The sequence below is a fragment of the Silurus meridionalis genome, chromosome 6 (assembly GCF_014805685.1).
Source record: "Silurus meridionalis isolate SWU-2019-XX chromosome 6, ASM1480568v1, whole genome shotgun sequence".
NCBI lineage: Eukaryota > Metazoa > Chordata > Actinopteri > Siluriformes > Siluridae > Silurus > Silurus meridionalis.
In genome coordinates, this window is record NC_060889.1 from 13,180,551 (window position 1) to 13,201,634 (window position 21,084).

Consider the following 21,084-nt stretch of genomic DNA (forward strand, 5'->3'; position numbering starts at 1 on the left):
CAACCTGAGGAATTTGATCCAATAAGGCCATTCTTTCATTATATTATATTTCCCCTTGTATTTATGAGATGTATTGTAGAAATAGGTGAGTCCTATCAGTCAATTTTAATCCAATTTTACAGACACAATTACAGCCGTCACATAACAACCGGAGCAGAGAGGGGATTAGGTTAAGTCCTTTTATTTTCATTCCCTTGAGGTTGGGAATTCTCTGGGTGGACTGAGAGCCTGTTAGTGATGGAGATAAAGTGCAGTAGGGGGCTTGTGCTTAATACATTTCTGAGGGAAGTTTTCATGTTGGCTTAAAATGTTTGCCCGCAATTACATACTTATATTCTCTTTCAGTTATTTTTTCTTAGAGCACTAGATTAAATGATTAAAAAAAGGCACTATGATAATGCACAATACTTTAAAAGACTTTGTGCCAAATGGTATTAAGGAAAGCCAGCTACAGATTCAACAGCATTCATGCTTAATTGCATTAATTTAATTGTATTTAATTTAATTGTATTGTATTGTGTTTTAGCATTTGCAAATCCCTTCAGAAATCTTAGAGATTACAGGACATCTCTCTTGCTGCATCACACACTTTGATTTGAACAAATGATTAACTTGCACATTTCAGCAAAAAGAGTTAAAAGTAGTTGTGTGAGTCAACACACCTCCTTTGAAATCAAATTGAATTTTTCTTCATCTTCAGTGTCATTACCCCTGAGTCTGAAGGTCTGGAACAAATTCTGCCCTGTTGTCGATTGAGGCGCAGAGACCACACAGTTACACACATCACAGCATACTGATATCTGACATATATTGATATTTCTCTAGGGTCAAATCTGTGCTGAAACAAAAGAGTTTTACTACAGAATACATCCCTCAGATGGATTTTCATGACAAAACGTTTAGTTAAAATCTACAGAATCAATGATAATTTCCGTTGTAAATTCATTGACCCATATAAACAACATCTGCAGTATAAATAGGAAAATCTTCTGATTAATTTAATGATTAGTGTCTGGTAGTTTGTCTCTGGAATTGACACTGTTAGATGTATTAACTGATTATTTTGGGGGTTAAATATTACCTAAACAAGAGCATGGGCTGTCAGGAAAACAATGCATTAAGTAGGGAATAAAACACAACAAAAGCATCCTGCTTAAGAACATGATCAATAATAAGGTGGTGTGATCTCTAACAATTGATTATTTTGCTGTAGCCACATGTTTTATTCTAGTTATACTGTAGCAGTTTACCACTGATTACACTTTCTCAGAATTAAACATTATACATGTATTAACATTATACTTGTTAACTATTTATAGTTACATTTAATGTTGTGGAACATGCAAGCATTAAAAAAAAAAAAAAAAAAAAACATCACTCATGTTACCAAGCACAATGAAAAACATATAAAGGTATAAAGCACTGACAAACATTTAGTTCAGAAAGCTTTACGATATCAACGATTTCACATTCACACACCTGTTTGCTTAGACTGTGGTGGAGCATCCACCATACCAGCCCCTGTGATGAAGCTGTTGCTATAGAAACAATAATAATATCAGAATTAGCGCAATAATATTAATTAGTAATTTGAATTGGAGCCAGCATTACTCTCAAAGATGTGCTGTCATTTAGAAAATTAATCAACACCTTCTCATCAGTCAGATCCGAGAATATTCAAGAATTTACCAGTGCTGTTGTAGTGAAATGACTTTAATGTGAGAAGAACTAAACTATACAAAGATCTGTGGACACCTGACCATAAGACTTGCATGTGATTTTCAAACATTCCAATACACATTTAGTTCAATTTGCGGTTATAAGAACCTCCACTCTTCTGTGAACATGATCTACTGGATTTTGGGGTGTGGTTATAGAGATTTGTGCTCATTTAGACACAAGTAAAGTCAGGTATTGATGTATGGTCAGGATGCCTGAAGGGTTGAGGAAAGGGCTTCTGCTCCAACCCATTTAAAACATATCTTCATGGAGGTTGCTTTGTGCATTTTCATGCTGGAACAGGTTTTGGTCTCCTAGTTTAAGCAAAGGGAAAATTTTATGCTACTGCATTCAAAGACGTTCTACACAATTGTATCACTACAACTTTATAGTAACAACTTGGGGAAGTACTAAAAATGGCTGAAAAAGTCTGGCTTCCATATATTTTTGTTTATATTGTGTATGTCATATTTAAAATCAGCTTGCTATGATGTCAGCCCTCCATTAAATAAAAAATACCGGTGTAGAATTTTCCCTTTCCCATCAACTATGGACACCTTTATATAGTTTAAAGGCCATGGGGTTATAAAATAATGCACAATACATTTTACTTAAGATTTCTGTCAGTTTCTGACAGAAATTTCTATTTCTATTGAGATAGTCATATCTTGAACAAATAAAACCTACAATAATGTCGAAAAAACAATACTGTATTTGTATTTAGAGTCGCATCAAATTAGTGATGTTTGCATTACATTTACATGCTAAACCGTCGTTAGGTACTGCTAAAACAAATAAATATGAACACAAAAAAAAAACATGTACATCTAAACACCAACAAAAATTTGAGAAATGGATAATAAAAAAAAACTCAATTTTTTTCATAAATTTCCAACAAATTGCAAAAATACACACAGTGCAAAGTAATGGAAAGTGTGCTAGAGAAGTGAAAAAAAAGAGTGCAGGCAGGGTGGAGTGGGTGAAGAAGAGTGGCAGGAGTGGTTTGTGATAGAAGAGTATCTGCAAGAATTAAATAGAAAGTTTATAGGACTGTGGTGAGACCTGCGATGTTGTATGGTTTAGCGACAGTGGCATTGAGTAAAAAACAGGAGGTGGAGCTGGAGGTAGCAGAGCTGAAGATGTTGAGGTTTTCGTTGGGAGTGACGAGAATGGAAAGGATTAGAAATGAGTTTATTAGAGGGACAGCACATGTAGGACATTTTGAAGACAAGGTGAGGGAGGCACGGTTGAGATGGTTTGGACATGTGCAGAGGAGGGACATGGGGTATATTGGTAGGAGAAAGACCAAGGAGGAGGTTTATTGATGTGGTGAGGGAGGACATGCAGGTAGTTGGTTTGAAAGAGGCAGATGTAGAAGACAGAGTAATATGGAAACGGATGATCAGCAGTGGCAACCCCTTATGGGAGCAGCCGAAAGAAGAAGAAAAAGACATGTACAAATGCAACAAACATTTTATTACCATAATACCAATGTGCCTTTATAATCTTAACAATAAAGTGGGTTTACTGCACACAAAACTGCACTCTGCACTTGGTATCTCAGAGCTTGGCTAATGGATTCACTGATATGTTGATTGATACCTGCTTAACTATTTCCCTTTAGTGAATAAATGCAGCACACAAAGCCCCCTCTGCTTTCATTTTGGTGCTTCTGGAAAATTATATATGTGATTTAATTTTTATATATAACATTTTTCTTTATATATACAATTGTACATTTTTCATATATTCTCATTTCCAAGACCCTCACTGCATTCCCCATAATTCACCAATGTGGAAAAAACACCAATTTTTATATTATAGTTTTTTTATTATTATTATTATTTGTGAGTTATAGTTTTTAATATTGTTGCCCATTTGGTAGGCTTTTTTAAATAAATTATTAACAGGTTTCATCACATTTGCATTGGCTATCCAATGCTCTTATCCATTGCATTTCTTAAACAACCCCTCAGTGTGTAATGTCGTAGGTTATAAGGCCAGGTTTACTGGCATGTTGATCTCCGAGTATACCATAAGACCAATCCTAGACACAATGCCATTCAAAGGCAAAAATCCAAAACAATTCCATTCTTCACCTCATTCCTATGTGTAACATCAATAAAATGCTTTCTCTGGCCACAATAACATCCCGTTGGATACAAATATGCTCAGACAAATCAGTGACTTGACTGTGGGTTGCTAGCTGACCCCAATCCACCTGATCTTGGTATTTACAACCACTGTGGGGCCTGAAAGATTGGGGAGGAAGTCCATAAATAATGGCTTGAAAGTTAGTAAGGCTGCCTTTAAGCAGGCAGCTATAAACCCCCTTGAGACTAAGGTCAGAAGGGTTTGCTTGTTACAGTCTTGTTCTTATTCCTGTCATTTGATTCCCCCCCCCCACCTGTCCCTTTGAGCATGTTTATGAAGTCATCTTGTCAGCAATAAAATGTAATTTAAGGTTAAAATGACTGCTATTTAAAAATATGCATTCAGACACCTAGTGTATGCACACACTAAGGAGAGAATAAATCCATTATCCATGAACAGATAATATATTATAAACAGGTACAAATACAAATAAAGATTTAAAAACTGGAGGATTAAAAAAATAGTATGCTTTTAGATAGCGTGTCTAGTGAACTTTTGATGACTATTATGTAAGATATTATAAGATTTCTATTATTGCTACCTATCAATAGTCTCTAAATCAATAGTTTCCTGAATTGTGTAAAGCTTTGTTTCTTTTGAAAGTAGCTTGCTCAGTTGAAGCAAGCCAGAAGTTCAGGAGCTGGATAAAGTTGTGCACTGCAAATTGAAGTCGCATTGTTGAATGAAAAATTGCTTCTTTTCCCAACAGAGCTGCACTTTTTCTTAGTGTTTGCAGAGACATAAAAACATCAATTCTAGACAAAAAAAAAACCCCACACATCTCTGCCGGGACAGATACTATTATATGTTCATGGGTATTTGTTTTCTTAAATAAGGTTTGTTTTTATTAATAATCAATATGAATAGAAGATATTCATGGTTCTCCCTCCTACAGCCTCAGAAGAACTTTGCTTGCACAGCAGATAGAGGACTTTTGTCTGAAACATCCTGCTTTTCCAGAAACTCTGTGTACTTTTCTTTACTTTAGCCATACACACCTATTGACTATATCTGCCTGTCTGTCTGTAGCAACGAGACATTTATTTAAGAAAAATAAAATAAAATAAGCTACTACTGTCTGAAAATAGCGCTTCCTACAGCTAGAGTTTCTAGCATAAGAACTCACCAGTGATTGCTCCAGAAGGATGTGGAGTTGTGAGTGTCCATTTGCATGTGCTAGCACCAGAGGTGTGTGTCCAAAACAGTTGGTACTTCTCATAGCTTGCTGAGCTCCAGGGCACTGCAGCAGAACGCTGGCCAGATCTGTCAGCCCGTACTTTGCCGCAAAGTGCAATAGAGTCGGGATGTCCTCCGAGTGGGATTCTGCAAATGACAATGCTGGTTTTAATGCTGTATAATGTATGGTTAAAGATGTTTGCATCCTCAGTATGGACTGATAATGAAGTAACAGTCCAAAAACTGTCCATAAAAAGCATATCATATAAAATAAATATATTTATATATACATATATTTATAAATATATTATATATACACATAGAGAAGTCTAAAAAAACAAAGAGGTAGAGCATATTTAAAGGCCCATGGGAACCAACATGTGATAGCAGTATCAAAAAAGACAAAATCTGCATTAGCGTTTTTAAACACTGATTTAAAAATAAAACACAACAATGATAGACCCTCAAGGCTTTTGAAGCTATATGAAGGGGTACTTTACACTATGCCTTTAGCTGCTGAGTCCTGAGTGATAACTCAGTGTGTAGGTGTTTGGGAGGCAAAGCCGACGCTTTATTTATCATTCGCCTTTGTGCTGCATCATATTCAGATTTTTAAGAGGTTTTTTTTACTTTAATTTATGATAGACAATACAGATTAATGCTTTGTTGGCATTGCTTCAGAAACAGCTGCTACTTCGCAAGTAACTTTTTAAAAATTCATTTCACGTAGGCTGTGGTCTGCTTGTAACATGAGTAATGACCAGCACTACTCATAGAAGACAGCTCAGAGGCAGGTATCGACAATCATTTGTTGGTCACAGGATCAATACCTGACTACTGATGAACTGATTACGCCATCAATCAGGGTCCAAGTTCTGAACTGCTCGGGGTTATTTAGGTTTCTGGTTTAAAACATTGGCTGATGATCTGGTGCCGCATTCATAGAGCACAACAGCAACGGCAAATGACCATAGATTTTTGTGGGGCACATCAAAATTAACAAAGACTTAACCTTAAATAAAACGAAGGAAAGAATATAGAGATTTATGCAATATCTATCTATCCATCTTTTTAGAGAAAACCCGTTGTACAGTGAAGCAGCATATTGTTTTAAATTTTAGATGCAAATTATTGCTAAATTATTTGTCATTTGTCAGAAAGATGCACCCTGGTTTAAAAGTTTTATTTGTCACATTACAACACAGTGAAAGAGTTTTGCATGTCCCAGCTGGTTAGGAAGCTGGGGTCAAAGCTTAGAGTTAGCCTTGATAGCGTAGGTGGCAATTTCGTATTGCTAGGGGCTACACTGCGACCTTCTGATCAGTAACCCAAAGCCTTAGCATGAGAGCTACAAGAAAAGCAAATGTCATACATATATCAAACTCAACAAGATCATTTTTTTGCATCTTTTATCAAAGGATACAGTCACATTGGTGTTAAAACATTTCTGATATATGTGCATTATTCAGCCTATAACCCCCTTTCTTTCTTCCACTATTTGCAATATGCAACGTTTTAAAAAAGATAGATGCTAACTGTGATTGAATTCAAATTAAGAATTCAAATTCTCCGATGCTATGGACAATTGCTTTGGAGAATTAATTGTTAAAGCCCCAAAAATGTACAAACAAAAACATACGCAAAAACAACCTGACTGTCTTGTCCACTGCTGCCTTAATGAGCATGGGGCAGGTGGACCTCTATTAGTGCTTGATGTAGTCCCAATTATTGATCACTAGCAGCAATTATAAGAGTATGGATGTTTCCAATATTCTGAAAGGTGATTGCTTGTATCTGTCAAATAGGTCAATCTTTTTTCAAATCATTGGTCATTCCGTAAAGGTCATTAGCATTTCAACAGAGTTTAAAATATATGGAGCCGTGAATGAGGATTTTATGAAGATTATTACAGGTAGTCGTCGACTTACGACCACAATTGGGACCGACAAATTGGTCGTAACACGATTTGGTCGTAAGTAGAGTAGGCTATATGTAGTGTACTGTAAAATTATGCCGGAAGCTGGTAAAAAAATAACGTACGCCGCGGCTAGCGATTGTGGTTGTAAAGTCGAATGGTCTTAAGTTGCATAGGTTGTAAGTCGATGACTACCTGTATTTGCTGAATGGCAGAAATATACAATATATGCACCACAAAGCAGATGGCTTAAAGAAGATGTTTTTGTGAATAGTATACCTTTAAATTAGAAGGAAGCATGAGCATGGAGACTGAGATTAATGTTTTAACACCATGATGCTTTGTAAATGTCAACCTAGAGATTAAGCATTGCTGAATTGTAATTTAAATCGTTAAACAATAACGGACAAACAAAGATTTTTCAGTGAGGCAAAGTGTCTACTAACAAAAATATAACACGGGTTAATTGAAAGTTTTGGACGTTTTAAGAACAATTCTTCATTTACAGTTTTTATTAAAATGTTAGCTCTATGGTTACATTTGCATAAGAAATCACTGGACTATCATAAATCACTAATGTCTCACAAAAAATATATTTTGTTATGACATCGCATTTAGTTTTTTTCTAACAAAAACTAAACAAAACAGAGATTATTCCTTTACATTCTTTTTACATTTAGAAATATTTTACATATTACTCAATTGTACACCAATATCATTTAAAATCCTTTTTACTTGTAACTGTAAATCAAAAACACAGTGAATATCATCTTTTTTTTCAGTACTGAGGAAGATCTTAAAAAGATGTGCATTACAAACACCAGTGAACCAGAACCAAAAGTCAAATTAAATGACATGCATTCCCTAAGTAGATTGTTATTGCTTTCAGACACCCTGTTGGGAAAGTGGTATAAACTCTAAATATTCATCGAGCTGTTGAGTATGAGAGTGTGTGTGAATGTGGCTTTGAATGAACAAGAAAGGAATTCAAAGCAAGTGATACAGATGGTGAATGAGCAATCAGTCTCTGTGCAAAAAGAAAAAAAAAGAAAATTTGGAGAAAGGAGAAGTGAGTGATACGAGGCTAGGTGGGGTCATGCAACTTTCTTGCCCTTTTCCTGAAAATAGATTTTGACAGAGGTGTATGAATGAGCAGAGAGCAATCTCTAGTAATTTGGGCTGCTCTAACACCAGACACACCAGCAATGATTTGTTCTTAGCAAGCTGAGAATGGCTTGTCATGTGATTCTAAAAATGATAGTACTTATGAACTTTCATATGCTGTCTTAAAGACTGGCATAGGATAAAATCTCAAAAAATAAGATAGACAAAGTGTATTTTGCAAACTGTGCATGGTGGAATGCTCTGTAAAGTAATTTTTCTGTAAGAAATGATGATCTGTGAAATGATCAGCTTGTCGTTTATTTCTATTGCCAGTAGGATGTTTTTCAGGTTCTATTTTTAGTTTTACTTGGAAGGATCAAGACATTGCCCTGGGTTGCATTTACTTTGAATCGCAAACCAGCATTTCCAGTCTAGCTTGACGTTTAACTTAATCATCTGTCTTTTTTCACCTATGTGAGTTCCTCTATAATTTAATAATTAACAGAATGAGAAACCGAATCATGCAAATTAGGGATCAGAGAATTGCTTCTATCTAAATATCTTACTTGTGATGAATTGAGCTGTGATGATCTGTTAGGGGGTTATTCAGAGCCAGAGAATCACTTACCTCCAGTCAGAATCTGATCATTCTGCAGTCCATGGAAACCTCCGCTAGGCATCTTTTTCAACACGCATGCAGCGAGAATGTGATCTATCTTCTCCAAAGAGGAGGTTTGAAAAGCCTGAATTGAATACAGCACTTTAAGGATACGTAAAAGGAAAGCTTAATGATTTACACCTTGCTTTAGAATATTATAACTCATTTCGATTTGTTTAAAGAGACTTGTGTGATATATATTTTATTTCAATAGGATCACTATAGACCAGAAAATACAAATTATGTTGTGTTATTATATCAAAAACAATTCGAATGCCATGTGATCAATAAAAATATACACAGTTGTTATTATAACCTGCATTAGACTGGATATTAATAATGAACCTAATGATTCATTTGGAATAAAAATTCAGTTGGTGTGTCATTTTTATTTGACTCGCACCAGGCGCTGATCATGTCACCACTGTTTGCTTAATCGAGCTTCTAATGTGTTTCAAGCTATTTGTGTACCTGACACATGAAGTTCATCGGGTCTGCAGCCTGCTTGAGCAGGCGTGAAATCTCTCCCATAGTGTCGTAGTAGTGTAGGTGTGTACTGCCCTTCATGACACCTCCGCAGTAGAGTGTTACAGTCACGGTTCCGGCAGGAAATTCTGTAACGTGCAAACCTTCAGCAACAAATCTGCATCATGAAATTTTCATTCTTATACAACTGATTGCACATGCAGGATTTTTTTTCAGAATGATTCTAAGCTATTTAATGAACAATGATCTAATGTGATGGCTCTAGTATGAATATTAAAAAGTTAGCATGAGTTCAGCTATAAAGGAGTGCATGTATCTTTGTAAAATGCTGCACATTTAAATATGCTGTACAAGATTACACTATTTTCATTTTAATTAGCAGCTCATTTTCTGAGCAAACTTTTTTTTTGAGTAATAAAATTGTATAAGATGTTTTTTTGATGTGGTAAAATTAATTTTCCTTCACTTAAACTAGGAGACCCAGACGTGTTTCAGCATGACAATTCTCTAATTGTAAGCTTTTTGAAGATATAGTTTACATAGGTTGGAGTGAAGGATCTTGAGTGACCTGCTACTGAGTTCTGACCTCAAACTCATTGATCAGTTTTGGAAATTAATTAGAATGCTGACTGCACCCCAGGTCTCCTCACCCGAAATCAGTAGATGACATTACTAACACCCTCGTGCCTGAATGAGAACAAATCTTTACAAGCACACTTTACAATGTAATGGAAGATCTTCCCAAAGTATAGAGGTTATTATGACAGCAAAAGGGGACTAAATGTGGAAAAGGATGTTCAAAAACACATATGAATCATATGGTCAGGTGTCCAAAAACCTTTGTTTATGTAGTGTATTTATGTCCCCACTGGATTACTCATCAAGAAGTAAATTAACTATTAGGAAATTTTAAACTTTTTGGTTAATAGTCTCCATAGCTCCACAAGCCAAACATTGCTACAATCTGCGAGAGAAAATAGGAAATGTTAAGTATAAATCTTTACCTGCAGCAGTCACACTGAGAGCACTGTCATTCCATTTCACTGGCTTTATTCTCACTTTCTGCAAGCCCCCACTGAACTCCACCTCCAAGTCTTTACTGGCCATGGACTGCTGCAGGAGAAGGAACACCTCCCCGGGATTCTGTGAAGATGGAGATCGAGCTGTTGTGAATGCATGGTATAATAAAGTAATAACGTAACATATAATGTCTATGCATGTAATAAAAAACTTTTGGACACACTGTTATAAGAACATCATTGTTATTACCACAATGAAGATTTTTTTCCTTGAAAAGATTTTCATTTTTCAACATCATCGTCCCAAAGTGTTGTATTCCTCTTATATCAGTCTGGGCCCTTGATTTTTTTAGGACATTTTTATGGCAATGAATGTCTCAAAAATTAGTGGTTATTTGTAGGATTTTTAAAAATGTATTGTTGTAACCAGCAGATGATCTGATTTAATTTAATTTAATGTCCCGTTTCAATGCTCTTGGTGTCTTCTTGTTCCTATCAGTTTCAACTTAAGATTTTTTGGAATGAATTATATAGTAAAAAATAGTACAAGTTTTCCTACCAATTACATTAAGTGTTATGGGAGGTCCATTAACCAAGAGAGTCGGTAGCTCATTGGTTAAGGCACTGGACTTTGGTTTAGAAGGTTGTGAGTTCCCATCACCACCAAGCTACCAATTGCTCACTTGTATAATCGTAATTCATGTGTAACTGATAATAGTAAGTCTCTTTAAATAAGGGCACATGCCATAAATGCAAGCTTGTTCCTGTTATCACTGACTATAAATCATTAAAAACCCAAACTTTTCCCAAGACTTGTACAACTTTCCCACTGAATATTACAAACCACTGGCATCCAATTTAAATCAGTCTTCTCATAGGAAATTATACCATATCAGCACTTTTTCAAACTTCTCTATCATTTATTTATTCTATTATTTATTAGTATTTATTAATTAGGTGGTATTAGTGGAGTATGTGGAGCACCTGCCCACATGAATTAGCCTTCACTCTAGGAATGATTAATATAATATAAGTGAGTGATTTGTAGCGCAGCCAGCACTGCTGTCACTGCTGCCGTTATGGAAAATAATCAACACCTTTGGAGAATTCAGCAGCTTGCTATGTTATAACAAGACTTTAGTGTCAGTTTAAAAAGCATCCTGGAGTGCTGTTAGGAGAAAAGCTCTTCAACTGTGACATTAGAAAAGTAGGCAAAATCAGCTGACTTAGAAGTTATAAATGCACAGGACAGACCATTTTGGTGTGAAAATTCCAATTTAAAAGCTATTTAGATGTTTTTAAACATTTGTTTGCCTGGGAGCTAGTGGAGTGTAGCTACACTAGCTCCCAAGCAAGTGTAGCTACACTAGCTACAGCTGATTTGTACTTAAGTCTTTATTAATATCTTATAATACATTATATGGACAAAATATGGACATTGGGTCACCTGACTTTTCCAGCCACATGTGCTTCTGTTCCAAACTACAAGTTTGAAGACACACAAATGTACAGGATATGTATTTGTATGCGATAGTATCCTTGGTATGAATATTATGCTAGTTAGCATCAGTTTTTTAGCTATTAAGGAGTGCATATATCTTTGTAAATAATGATGTGCATTTGTATATGCTGTACAGTACATTTGTATTACACTGTAACACATATTTTAAGTTAAAATTTGTGCTTTTTTTTTTTTTTTTTTAAACAACTAAGAATTAAGGTTATGGTCAGAATCTTATGACCAGGTGTCCACAAACATTTGTTGATGTTGTGTACTTTATCTACAGTATACTGACTATCCTAGGTCAATGAATGCATATTAATAAAACTTATTACCATGCATGTACACATTGTAGTGCTATATCCCTAACAAGTGGGCTGTGAGATGGTAGAGAAGGAAAAATGCTGGAGTGAGTTAGATGAAGTGGAGAGTGGTGGAGAGGTGGACTATTTCTATGCAGGAGATGCAACCTGAAGGAGATTGGAGACTGTAAGGTGTTGGCAGGGGACAGTGTGGCTAAACAGCATTGGATGGTGGTGTGTAGGATGGCTTTGGAGGTGAAGAAGAAGAGGAGGAGGGTGAGGACTGAAAAAAGAATAAGATGGTGGAAACTGAAGGAGGAAGACTGTAGTGTGAGGTTCAGGGAAGAGGTCAGACAGGGGCTCGGTGGTGGTGAAGAGGTGCTGGATGATTGTGTAACTACTGCAGAAGTGATAAGGGAGACAGCTAGAAAGATACTTTATGTGACTTCTGGAAATAGAAAGGAAGACAAAGAGATGTGGTGGTGGAATGAGGAAGTGCAAGAAAGTATAAGGAGAAAGAGGTTGGCGAAACATAATTTGGATTGACAGAGTGATAAGAAAAGTATGCAGGAGTACAAGGAGATGCGGCAGCAGGTGAAGAGGGATGTGGCTAAAGCCAAGGAAAAGGCATATGAGGAGCTGTATGTGAAGTTGGACACTAAAAAAGAAGAAAAGTATTTGTACCAAGCTGGTAAGAATGTGCTGCAAGTTAGAGCAATAAAGAATGGAGATGGAAATGTGGTGACTAGTAAGGACAGTGTGTTGAGAAGGTGGAGGGAGTATTTTGAGAAGCTGACGAGTACAAACGAGGATGGATTTAGACTGTAGTTAATGTCAACAGTCTGCTACATTGACTCAGGACTACAGTTTGCTTCTAATCACCATCACTGTACCCCACAACATCGTATATCTGCAATTAATGGACATTCGGTGCATCCCAGATGAGGATGGGTTCCCTCTTGAGATTGGTTCCTCTCAAGGTTTCTTCCTTATGTCATCTCGGGAGTTTTTATGAATTTCATTTTTTAAGAATAAGGTAAATGAGAGAGAGAAGCTTGGATAGTGTGGAGATGGTGAAGCAGGAAGTGGATAGAATTAGTTAGGAGGAAGTAAGAGCAGTGATTAGGAGGATGAAGAGTGGAAAGTCGGTTGGACCAGGTATGTCACCGGTAGAAGCATAGAGATGTTTAGTAGAGATGGCAGTGGAGTTTTAAAAAAGATTGTTTAACAAGATTCTAGAAGATGCCAGTATCGATTTCTAAGAATAAAGGAGATGTGCAAACCTGCAGTAATTACAGGGGAATAAAGTTGATCAGACACACCATGAAGTTAAGGGGAAAAGATGCAATATTTGCTATGAGCATGTTGATGAAGAAGTACAGAGAAGGTCAGAAAGAAATTGCATTGTGTGTTTGTGGATTTAGAGAAAGTGTACTACAGTGTGCTGAGAGAGGAGTTGTGGTATTGTATGAGAAAGTCAGGTGTGTCAGAGAAGTATGTGAGCATGGTACAGGACATGCATAAGGACAGTGTGACAGTAGTGAAGTGTGCAGTAGGAACAACTGACTGGTTCAAGGTGGAGGATGGACTACATCAAGGATCGGCTATGAGCCCTTTCCTGTTTGCAGGGGTAATGGACAGGTTGATGGACAAGGTAAGACAGGGGTCTCCGTGGACTATGATGTTTGTGATGATGATATTGTAGTGAGAGTAGGGAGCAGGTTGAGAAGAGCCTGGGGAGGTGGAGGTGCAGGGAGAAGAAGTAGTGAGGGTGGAGGAGTTTATGTACCTGGGGTCAACTGTACAAACTAATGGAGAGTGTGTTAGAGAAGTGAAGAAAAGAGTGCAGGCAGGGTGGAGTGGGTGGAGAAGAGTGATAAGAGTGATTTGTGATAGAAGAGTATCTGCAAGAGTGAAAGGGAAACTTTATAGGTCTGTGGTGAGACCTGCGATGTTGTATGGTTTAGAAACAGTGGCATTAAGTAAAAGACAGGAGGTGGAGCTGGAGGTAGCAGAGTTGAAGATATTGAGGTTTTTGTTGGAGGTGACGAGGATGGACAGGATTAAAAATGAGTTTATTAGAGGGACAGCACATGTAGGACATTTTGGAGACAAGGTGAGGGAGGCACAATTGAGATGGTTTGGACATGTGCAGAGGATGGACATGAGGTATATCAGTAGGAGAATGCTGAGGATGGAGCCACCAGGTAAGAGGAAACAAGAAAGACCAAGGAGAAGGTTCATGGTGTGGTAAGAGAAGACATGCAGTTAGTTGGTTTGAAAGAGGCAGATGTAGAGGATGGAGACGGATGATCTGCTGTGGCGACCCCTAACGGAAGCAGCTAAAAGAAGCAGAAGATCCCTAACATTCTGAAGAGTCCCTTAAAGGAGTGGCATTAAAATGTATTTTTCGATGATCATTTTAAAATTAAATGTAGATAAATGGTGGTGCCCACCTCACAAGGAACACGACTGGGCATGACTAGTAGAGGTTTGGTGAATGCAAGACCAGCAGAATGCCTTCTGTCCAGCTTTGGTCCCAGAGTTATTCTTGTGTCCACTGCTGATGTCTGTCCACCTGAAACTGAATGAAATGACCATCCAAAATGTTATTTATGGGTACAGATGTTTCTTACATTAAATAATGGATAACTAATTGCTTTGGAATAGTAAATGCATTGACTGTCCTATTTGGACAAGCAGCCATTTTCCCAGCGGGGCAAAAAGAGATCAGGGGATCGCCGTTTGCATATTGAGCGATAAAGGCATTTCTGACATATAAGGAAGGCTCTTGAGTTTGCATATAATTTGCTACTGAACCAAAAACACACGCACATGCACACACATGCTGAAGGGACCTATCTTCCTCAATCCACACCAGTGACTCAGTATACTGGATCATTCTAAACATTCCACTGTTTACATAATAATATTATGCATAACTACATAATGTTATTTTTTTAATAATCACATTTAATAGTCCAATACAACAGTAATAAAAAGGTTAGTAAACGTTGAAGAGTAAACAAGATTATAATTAGAGAAAAAAAATGAAAATCAGACTAGGACATCATTTGCATTAGTTAAGTTAATGAAATCAGACACAAGATAAGGCAAGAAACAAAAGGTCTCTAGCGGTGTACTTCTGATAGATTGTTATTTTTTATTATTATGTAAAAATCAGATACAGTGATCGTGAGCCCTGTTCCAAATATTCTAATGTGATAACTGGCTCAAACCTTATTTTAAATAAATAGTGCAAGCTGTCAGATTTGACTTCAATGCGCATAAGAGCAGCACACAGTGTTCTCATGGAGACAGATTTTATGATAGTAAAATGGAGTTGTCTGTTCGTTAGCTGTTGAGTGACTGCACATGAAAATACCTAATCAACATGCTTCATTATCTGCTACGTATAAAGGTATATCTAATGTAATGCAAATGTAAGTCCTACATTGTATCGCTTTCCTCTTTTATGGACTGAATGTTTTTGCAAAACAGAAGCACCAAAAAAATAAATGATATCATCTGGTATAATCTGGACTCATCATGTACTATCATTTGGTTTCTTAGTGTTTTATATTCTTCTTCTTCTTCTTCTTCTTCTTCTTCTTCTTCTTCTTCTTCTTCATTATATTAAAAACATTTTGCTATCTAAATAACCTGCACTTCCTTCATAGGGATGATTCATGTTGATGTTTGCAGTAGTGTTACAGTGTTTTATCTGAGTCAGTCTTGGAACAACAGTAGTTTATTTTGCCTGAATTTACTGTAATATAATTTATTATGTGCTCAATGACAAAATAAGCAGTAAAAAGGTAAGAAAGCCCGTCACCATGTTTCATGTACATTTTCACCCTCGATTTAATATTTGTACTTTCCTGACCAAGTATCGTGCACATTACCTGAACATATACTGGTTGAGGGTGTATAAGAGATGTGTGGTATGCGTGGGAGGGAATGAAAGCGAGTGAGACGGGAGAGTGATGTGTGTTGGCAGCCAAATGGTCATGTGAAAGCATAAAAAAGCATGGAGAGAATAGAAAAGTCAATGGCAACGGTGGAGAGGTGGACCTGCTGCGCGTGAAAACCGAAAGGTGAATAACATCGAATATACTGTAGCTGCAATATGAACATTTCCTACATAAACCAATAATATGGACCATACAAGAAGCACAGTTGTACACAAAACTCAACCTTCAGTAGGCAGTAGGCATTTAACACTGCCTTTTTTTTTTTTACTGATAAACGACAAGTGTGTAAAACAGTTGGTACTGTATATCCTGTTTGAAGACAAAAACACTGAATACTGCTGATCTGGCAACCGTGCCTGTTGTTTTTAATATCACTTTCATAAGCAGTATTAAATGTGACGTTCCCAGCTATTGTCCTCAGCTAATCCCTAGTATGTGAAATTCTTTTGTATATTCGAGGTGAGGATTTAAAGTGAGTATTATGTTTTAAGAGCTTATTGGCATTTAAATGGTATTTTAAATATAACCATAGATCATGTGTACATTTATAAAAAAATAAGAAGAAAAATACAAGCAGGATGTTTTTGTTTACAATATGATTGCCATTAAAAAAAAGAAGATTCATCGCACCTCCCTTGTTATGAACTGCAACTACTTCTCATTTACACACATTAACACGTGAGTGTGTGTGGGAGAGAGAGAGAGAGAGAGAGAGAGAGAGAGAGAGAGAGAGAGAGAGAGAGAGAAAGGTTCTGTCATCTAAAAGTACAAGCTTGCTTCACTGTTATAATGATCTTATCCATCTTTACAAATTCTCTACCTACAGTAGAGTGCTCTCATTTTTGCTTTGGTTCGCTACAACTTTTGCTTATTTTATTGTGAATGTCAACTGTAACTCAAATATGCTCTGTCCTAAACATCTATCCATTTTGTCTGAGTGTGCACTTTGCAATGGATCATATGGCAATTGGTCAACATGCTATATAATATAGCATAACTAAAGGATCAGTGGGGTGTAGTGTGATAAGAAATACACAGTGACTAAGTGGTGTATAAAGTAAACTTGGAATAAAGTTGATTATTGTCCAATAACAGCATTTTCTGAAATGTTTTATTCCTCTTATACAGCACATTTATATTAACAAAAATAAATAATACAGTTCATGTTTAATGTTGTGGAACATCAGACGTGTTATCAGTTTGTCATGGTACACAGAAACCATACATCTGACTGTTATAAAAAAATTGCTAAATAAACGATTCCTTAGTGAAAGGTGCACTATATCACATATTGCACGTATTTTCGACTCCGTTTATGTGGAGCACACGCCACAGAGTGCCTGTGCAACTTGTTACTATAGAAACTATAACATATTAGAACAAGGGTGTTTGCCTTCCAGCTGGATGTACTGTCAGAGCTGCTGTTACAGAACATTAGTCAATATTTTCAATCAGAACTAAGCATTCAGCTTTGCTGTGGTATGGCTGTATCTGAAATTAAGTACAGATCATAAGTGCAAATCAAGATACAAATTAGGAAATAATGACACAAACCTCTGAGTAACTAGTGATAATGGTAATAGGTAAGTTTTGGCATTTTGTTAACTATTTGTGATAATCAACACCACTTATTGCAGTACTTGTCATGACAACGCTGTCTTCAACTACAACATCCATAACACCATGTGGTGTACAAACCGACTCTAGTTCATATGAATAATGATTCCAATTACCTGGCTCAACTGCACAGCCTCACTATTTAAGGACTCTCAGTCAACTTACTCACTGTGATGTTGATGCCAAGCTTTGTATTATGGAATGGTCTCTCTGCTGTTTAGATCTGAATCTGGTTTTACGTAATCTTTCTCTTGCCCAGATCATGTTGTTTGCACATCTAGTTCTCTGACCTTGTTTTTTTCTCACATTCTGTATCAGTCTGTAAGCTTTATCAATAAAATATACCTGCATCTAAGTCCACATCTGCTCTCTGACTATTATATAGATCATTTCCATTATTAATCATTCTGTCTTACATAACGTAGGTTAACGCATTTAGAACATAGAAGAAATGAATATAATAAAAATATAAAAGAAATTTTGATATCAATAACAAGCGTCTCTGAGAAATTATGATTCCCTAAATAGGGTGAAGTTAGAAATAGGTTATGATCTAGTAGGAGAAGGTTGATCCATTCAAACATACAGACAGGACTACGCATATCTCATGCTACTAAAAGTACAAACCTGAAGAAATGCAATAATTTACAAATCTCATACACTTATATTTTGTTCACAATAGAATATAGATAACATATAAAATGTTGAAAGGGAGACATTTTGAAATGTCATGCCAAATATTGCCTAATTTTGGATTTCATGAGAGCTACACATTCCAAAAATGTTGGGACAGGTAGCAATAAGAGGCCAAAAAAGTTGAATGTACATTTAAGGAACAGCTGGAGGACTAATTTGCAACTTATTAGGTCAATTGGCAACATGATTTGGTATAAAAAGAGCCTCTCAGTGTGGCAGTGTCTCTCAGAAGTCAAGATCCCCAATTCCCCCAATGCTGCAGCTAAAAATAGTGGAGCAATATCAGAAAGGAGTTTCTCAGAAAAAAATTGCAAAGAGATTGAAGTTATAGACTGAAGTTCTACAGTGCATAATATCATCCAAAGATTCAGAGAATCTGGAACAATCTCTGTGCGTCAGGGTCAAGGCCGGAAAACCATACTGGATGCCTGTGATCTTCTGGCCCTTAGACGGCACTGCATCACATACAGGAATGCTACTGTAATGGAAATTAAATTATGGGCTCAGGAATACTTCCAGAAAACATTGACAGTGAACACAATCCACCGTGCCATTCACCGTCGCCGGCTAAAACTCTATAGGTCAAAAAAGAAGCCGTATCTAAACATGATCCAGAAGCGCAGGCGTTTTCTCTGGGCCAAGGCTCATTTAAAATGGACTGTGGCAAAGTGGAAAACTGTTCTGTGGTCAGACGAAGTTATTTCGGGGAAAACTGGGACGCCATGTCATCCGTACTAAAGAAGATAAGGACAACCCAAGTTGTTATCAGCGCTCAGTTCAGAAGCCTGCATCTCTGATGGTATGGGGTTGCATGAGTGCGTGTGGCATGGGCAGCTTACACATCTGGAAAGGCACCATCAATGCTGAAAGGTATATCCAAGTTCTAGAATAACATATGCTCCCATCCAGACGTCGTCTCTTTCAGGGAAGACCTTGCATTTTCCAACATGACAATGCCAGACCACATACTGCATCAGTTACAACATCATGGCTGTGTAGAAGAAGGATCCGGGTACTGAAATGTCCAGCCTGCAGTCCAGATCTTTCACCCATAGAAAACATTTGGCGCATCATAAAGAGGAAGATGTGACAAAGAAGACCTAAGACAGTTAAATAACTAGAAGCCTGTATTAGACAAGAATGGGACAACATTCCTATTCCTAAACTTGAGCAACTTGTCTCCTCAGTCCTCAGACGTTTGCATACTTTTATAAAAAGAAGAGGGGATGCCACACAGTGGTAAACATGGCCTTGTCCCAACTTTTTTGAAATGTGTTGATGCCATGAAATTTAAAATCAACTTATTTTTCCCTTAAAATGATACATTTTCTCAGTTTAAACATTTGATATGTCATCTATGTTGTATTCTGAATAAAATATTAAAATGTGAAACTTCCACATAATTGCATTCTGTTTTGGAATCGGGTTTGTAGTTATCAAGAAAAAATATAAGAGGAAAGAAAGTAGTTTAGAATTGGGGATGCCTTGTTTTTTTGCTGTTGTTAACAAATGTACCTTACTGAAAATTAATCTTTATTAATACCGTCATGGTATATTACTAACTAAATGCTAATATTTAATTTAGACCATTATTAAAGACTATTCATGCGTGATTTATAGGCAGTGAATATACACATGCTTTCCTGATGAAATGATCATTAGAAAACAAGTATTAATATATGCTTATTAGTAAATCTTCTAGTACAATATTGCTGAGAATGTATTTACTTTGGGGGTAAACTGTGGATTTGACAGTGATGAAGTGAATTCATTAAAGGTATGGGATGGTATGTAAATACCATATTTGCTGCATTTAAACGTTGTCGGAGCACAAATTACTCACAAAGTAGATCCAAAAGCAATTGTTAATAAGTATTGTGGATTCATACAGTTTGTCTATAATGTATAAAAAAACCCAATGAAATTGTGTATTATAGGAGATACATTAATATGCAGTTTATATAACTTTTTTGTTGTTTGTTTAATCTCTCCTGCACATAATCACCATGCCTACCAATCATTTCTGGCATTTTCCATATGGATGATATATTGTTGAGTGCTGGTAATTGGCTTGTCAGGACTCCGTGTGGATAATGAAGATTCAAACGTTGAAAATGTCTCTCTCTCTCTCTCTCTCTCTCTCTCTCTCTCTCTCTCTCTCTCAGCTCGCCTCCCCACTCATACTGCTCCGTAATTACAGTCCTCAGGATCACCGATCACGCTGGCAGAATGTAAACCTGATTAAGTTCCTCTAGCACTGTTTAACCTGCTGTGCCAAGTTATTTAGCACAGCCAGACTTCTGCATTGGAGGCTGATGCTTCCTTCAGCTGGGAAAGAATGTAAATTACTGGAGGTCTTTAAAGCAATTCACTTGCGTTTTTTATTAAATGTGACTTTCTCTCCTTGTTTGAGCCAGTCTATTATTTGTATATCAGGGTATGCATGTTGCATATGGCCTACTTTAGAGAAGCCAGTAAGGCTAATAAATATTAACACCTTTTCATCTTCAAAATACATCATTCTGTATATTGAATAATTATTATTCCTTCTTTTTCAGCTTAATTACCACTTTTGACACTCGCTTGACCATAGACTCTACCTTACAGATTTTAAGCAGGTTCTCAGTCATGAACTTCTCTTTCCTCTTACTTCCTAGCTGTGTGTTAGACTCACCTCCTTGAATTATATCGAGCACGGCCGAGTGGTACTCCTGTGCGTCTTGATCACTCGAGATCTGAAGGCATTCTTCACCCTTGAGAGGA

General features: G+C 36.7%; 1 protein-coding gene across 1 annotated transcript in view; it reads right to left on the bottom strand.

Moving 5' to 3' along the window:
* The window catches only part of LOC124386752 (B-cell scaffold protein with ankyrin repeats-like), a 45,258-nt gene that overhangs the window by 22,556 nt on the left and 1,618 nt on the right, over positions 1-21,084 (bottom strand). Inside the window, exons 2-7 of the mRNA XM_046850707.1 lie at positions 20,996-21,084; positions 14,491-14,618; positions 10,217-10,355; positions 9,198-9,340; positions 8,697-8,811; positions 5,000-5,196 (exon numbers count right to left, since the gene is read on the bottom strand). The exon at positions 20,996-21,084 is cut by the window's right edge and continues 307 nt beyond it. Coding sequence (XP_046706663.1) covers positions 5,000-5,196; positions 8,697-8,811; positions 9,198-9,340; positions 10,217-10,355; positions 14,491-14,618; positions 20,996-21,084 — 811 coding nt within the window. The remainder of the gene's footprint in view (positions 1-4,999; positions 5,197-8,696; positions 8,812-9,197; positions 9,341-10,216; positions 10,356-14,490; positions 14,619-20,995) is intronic.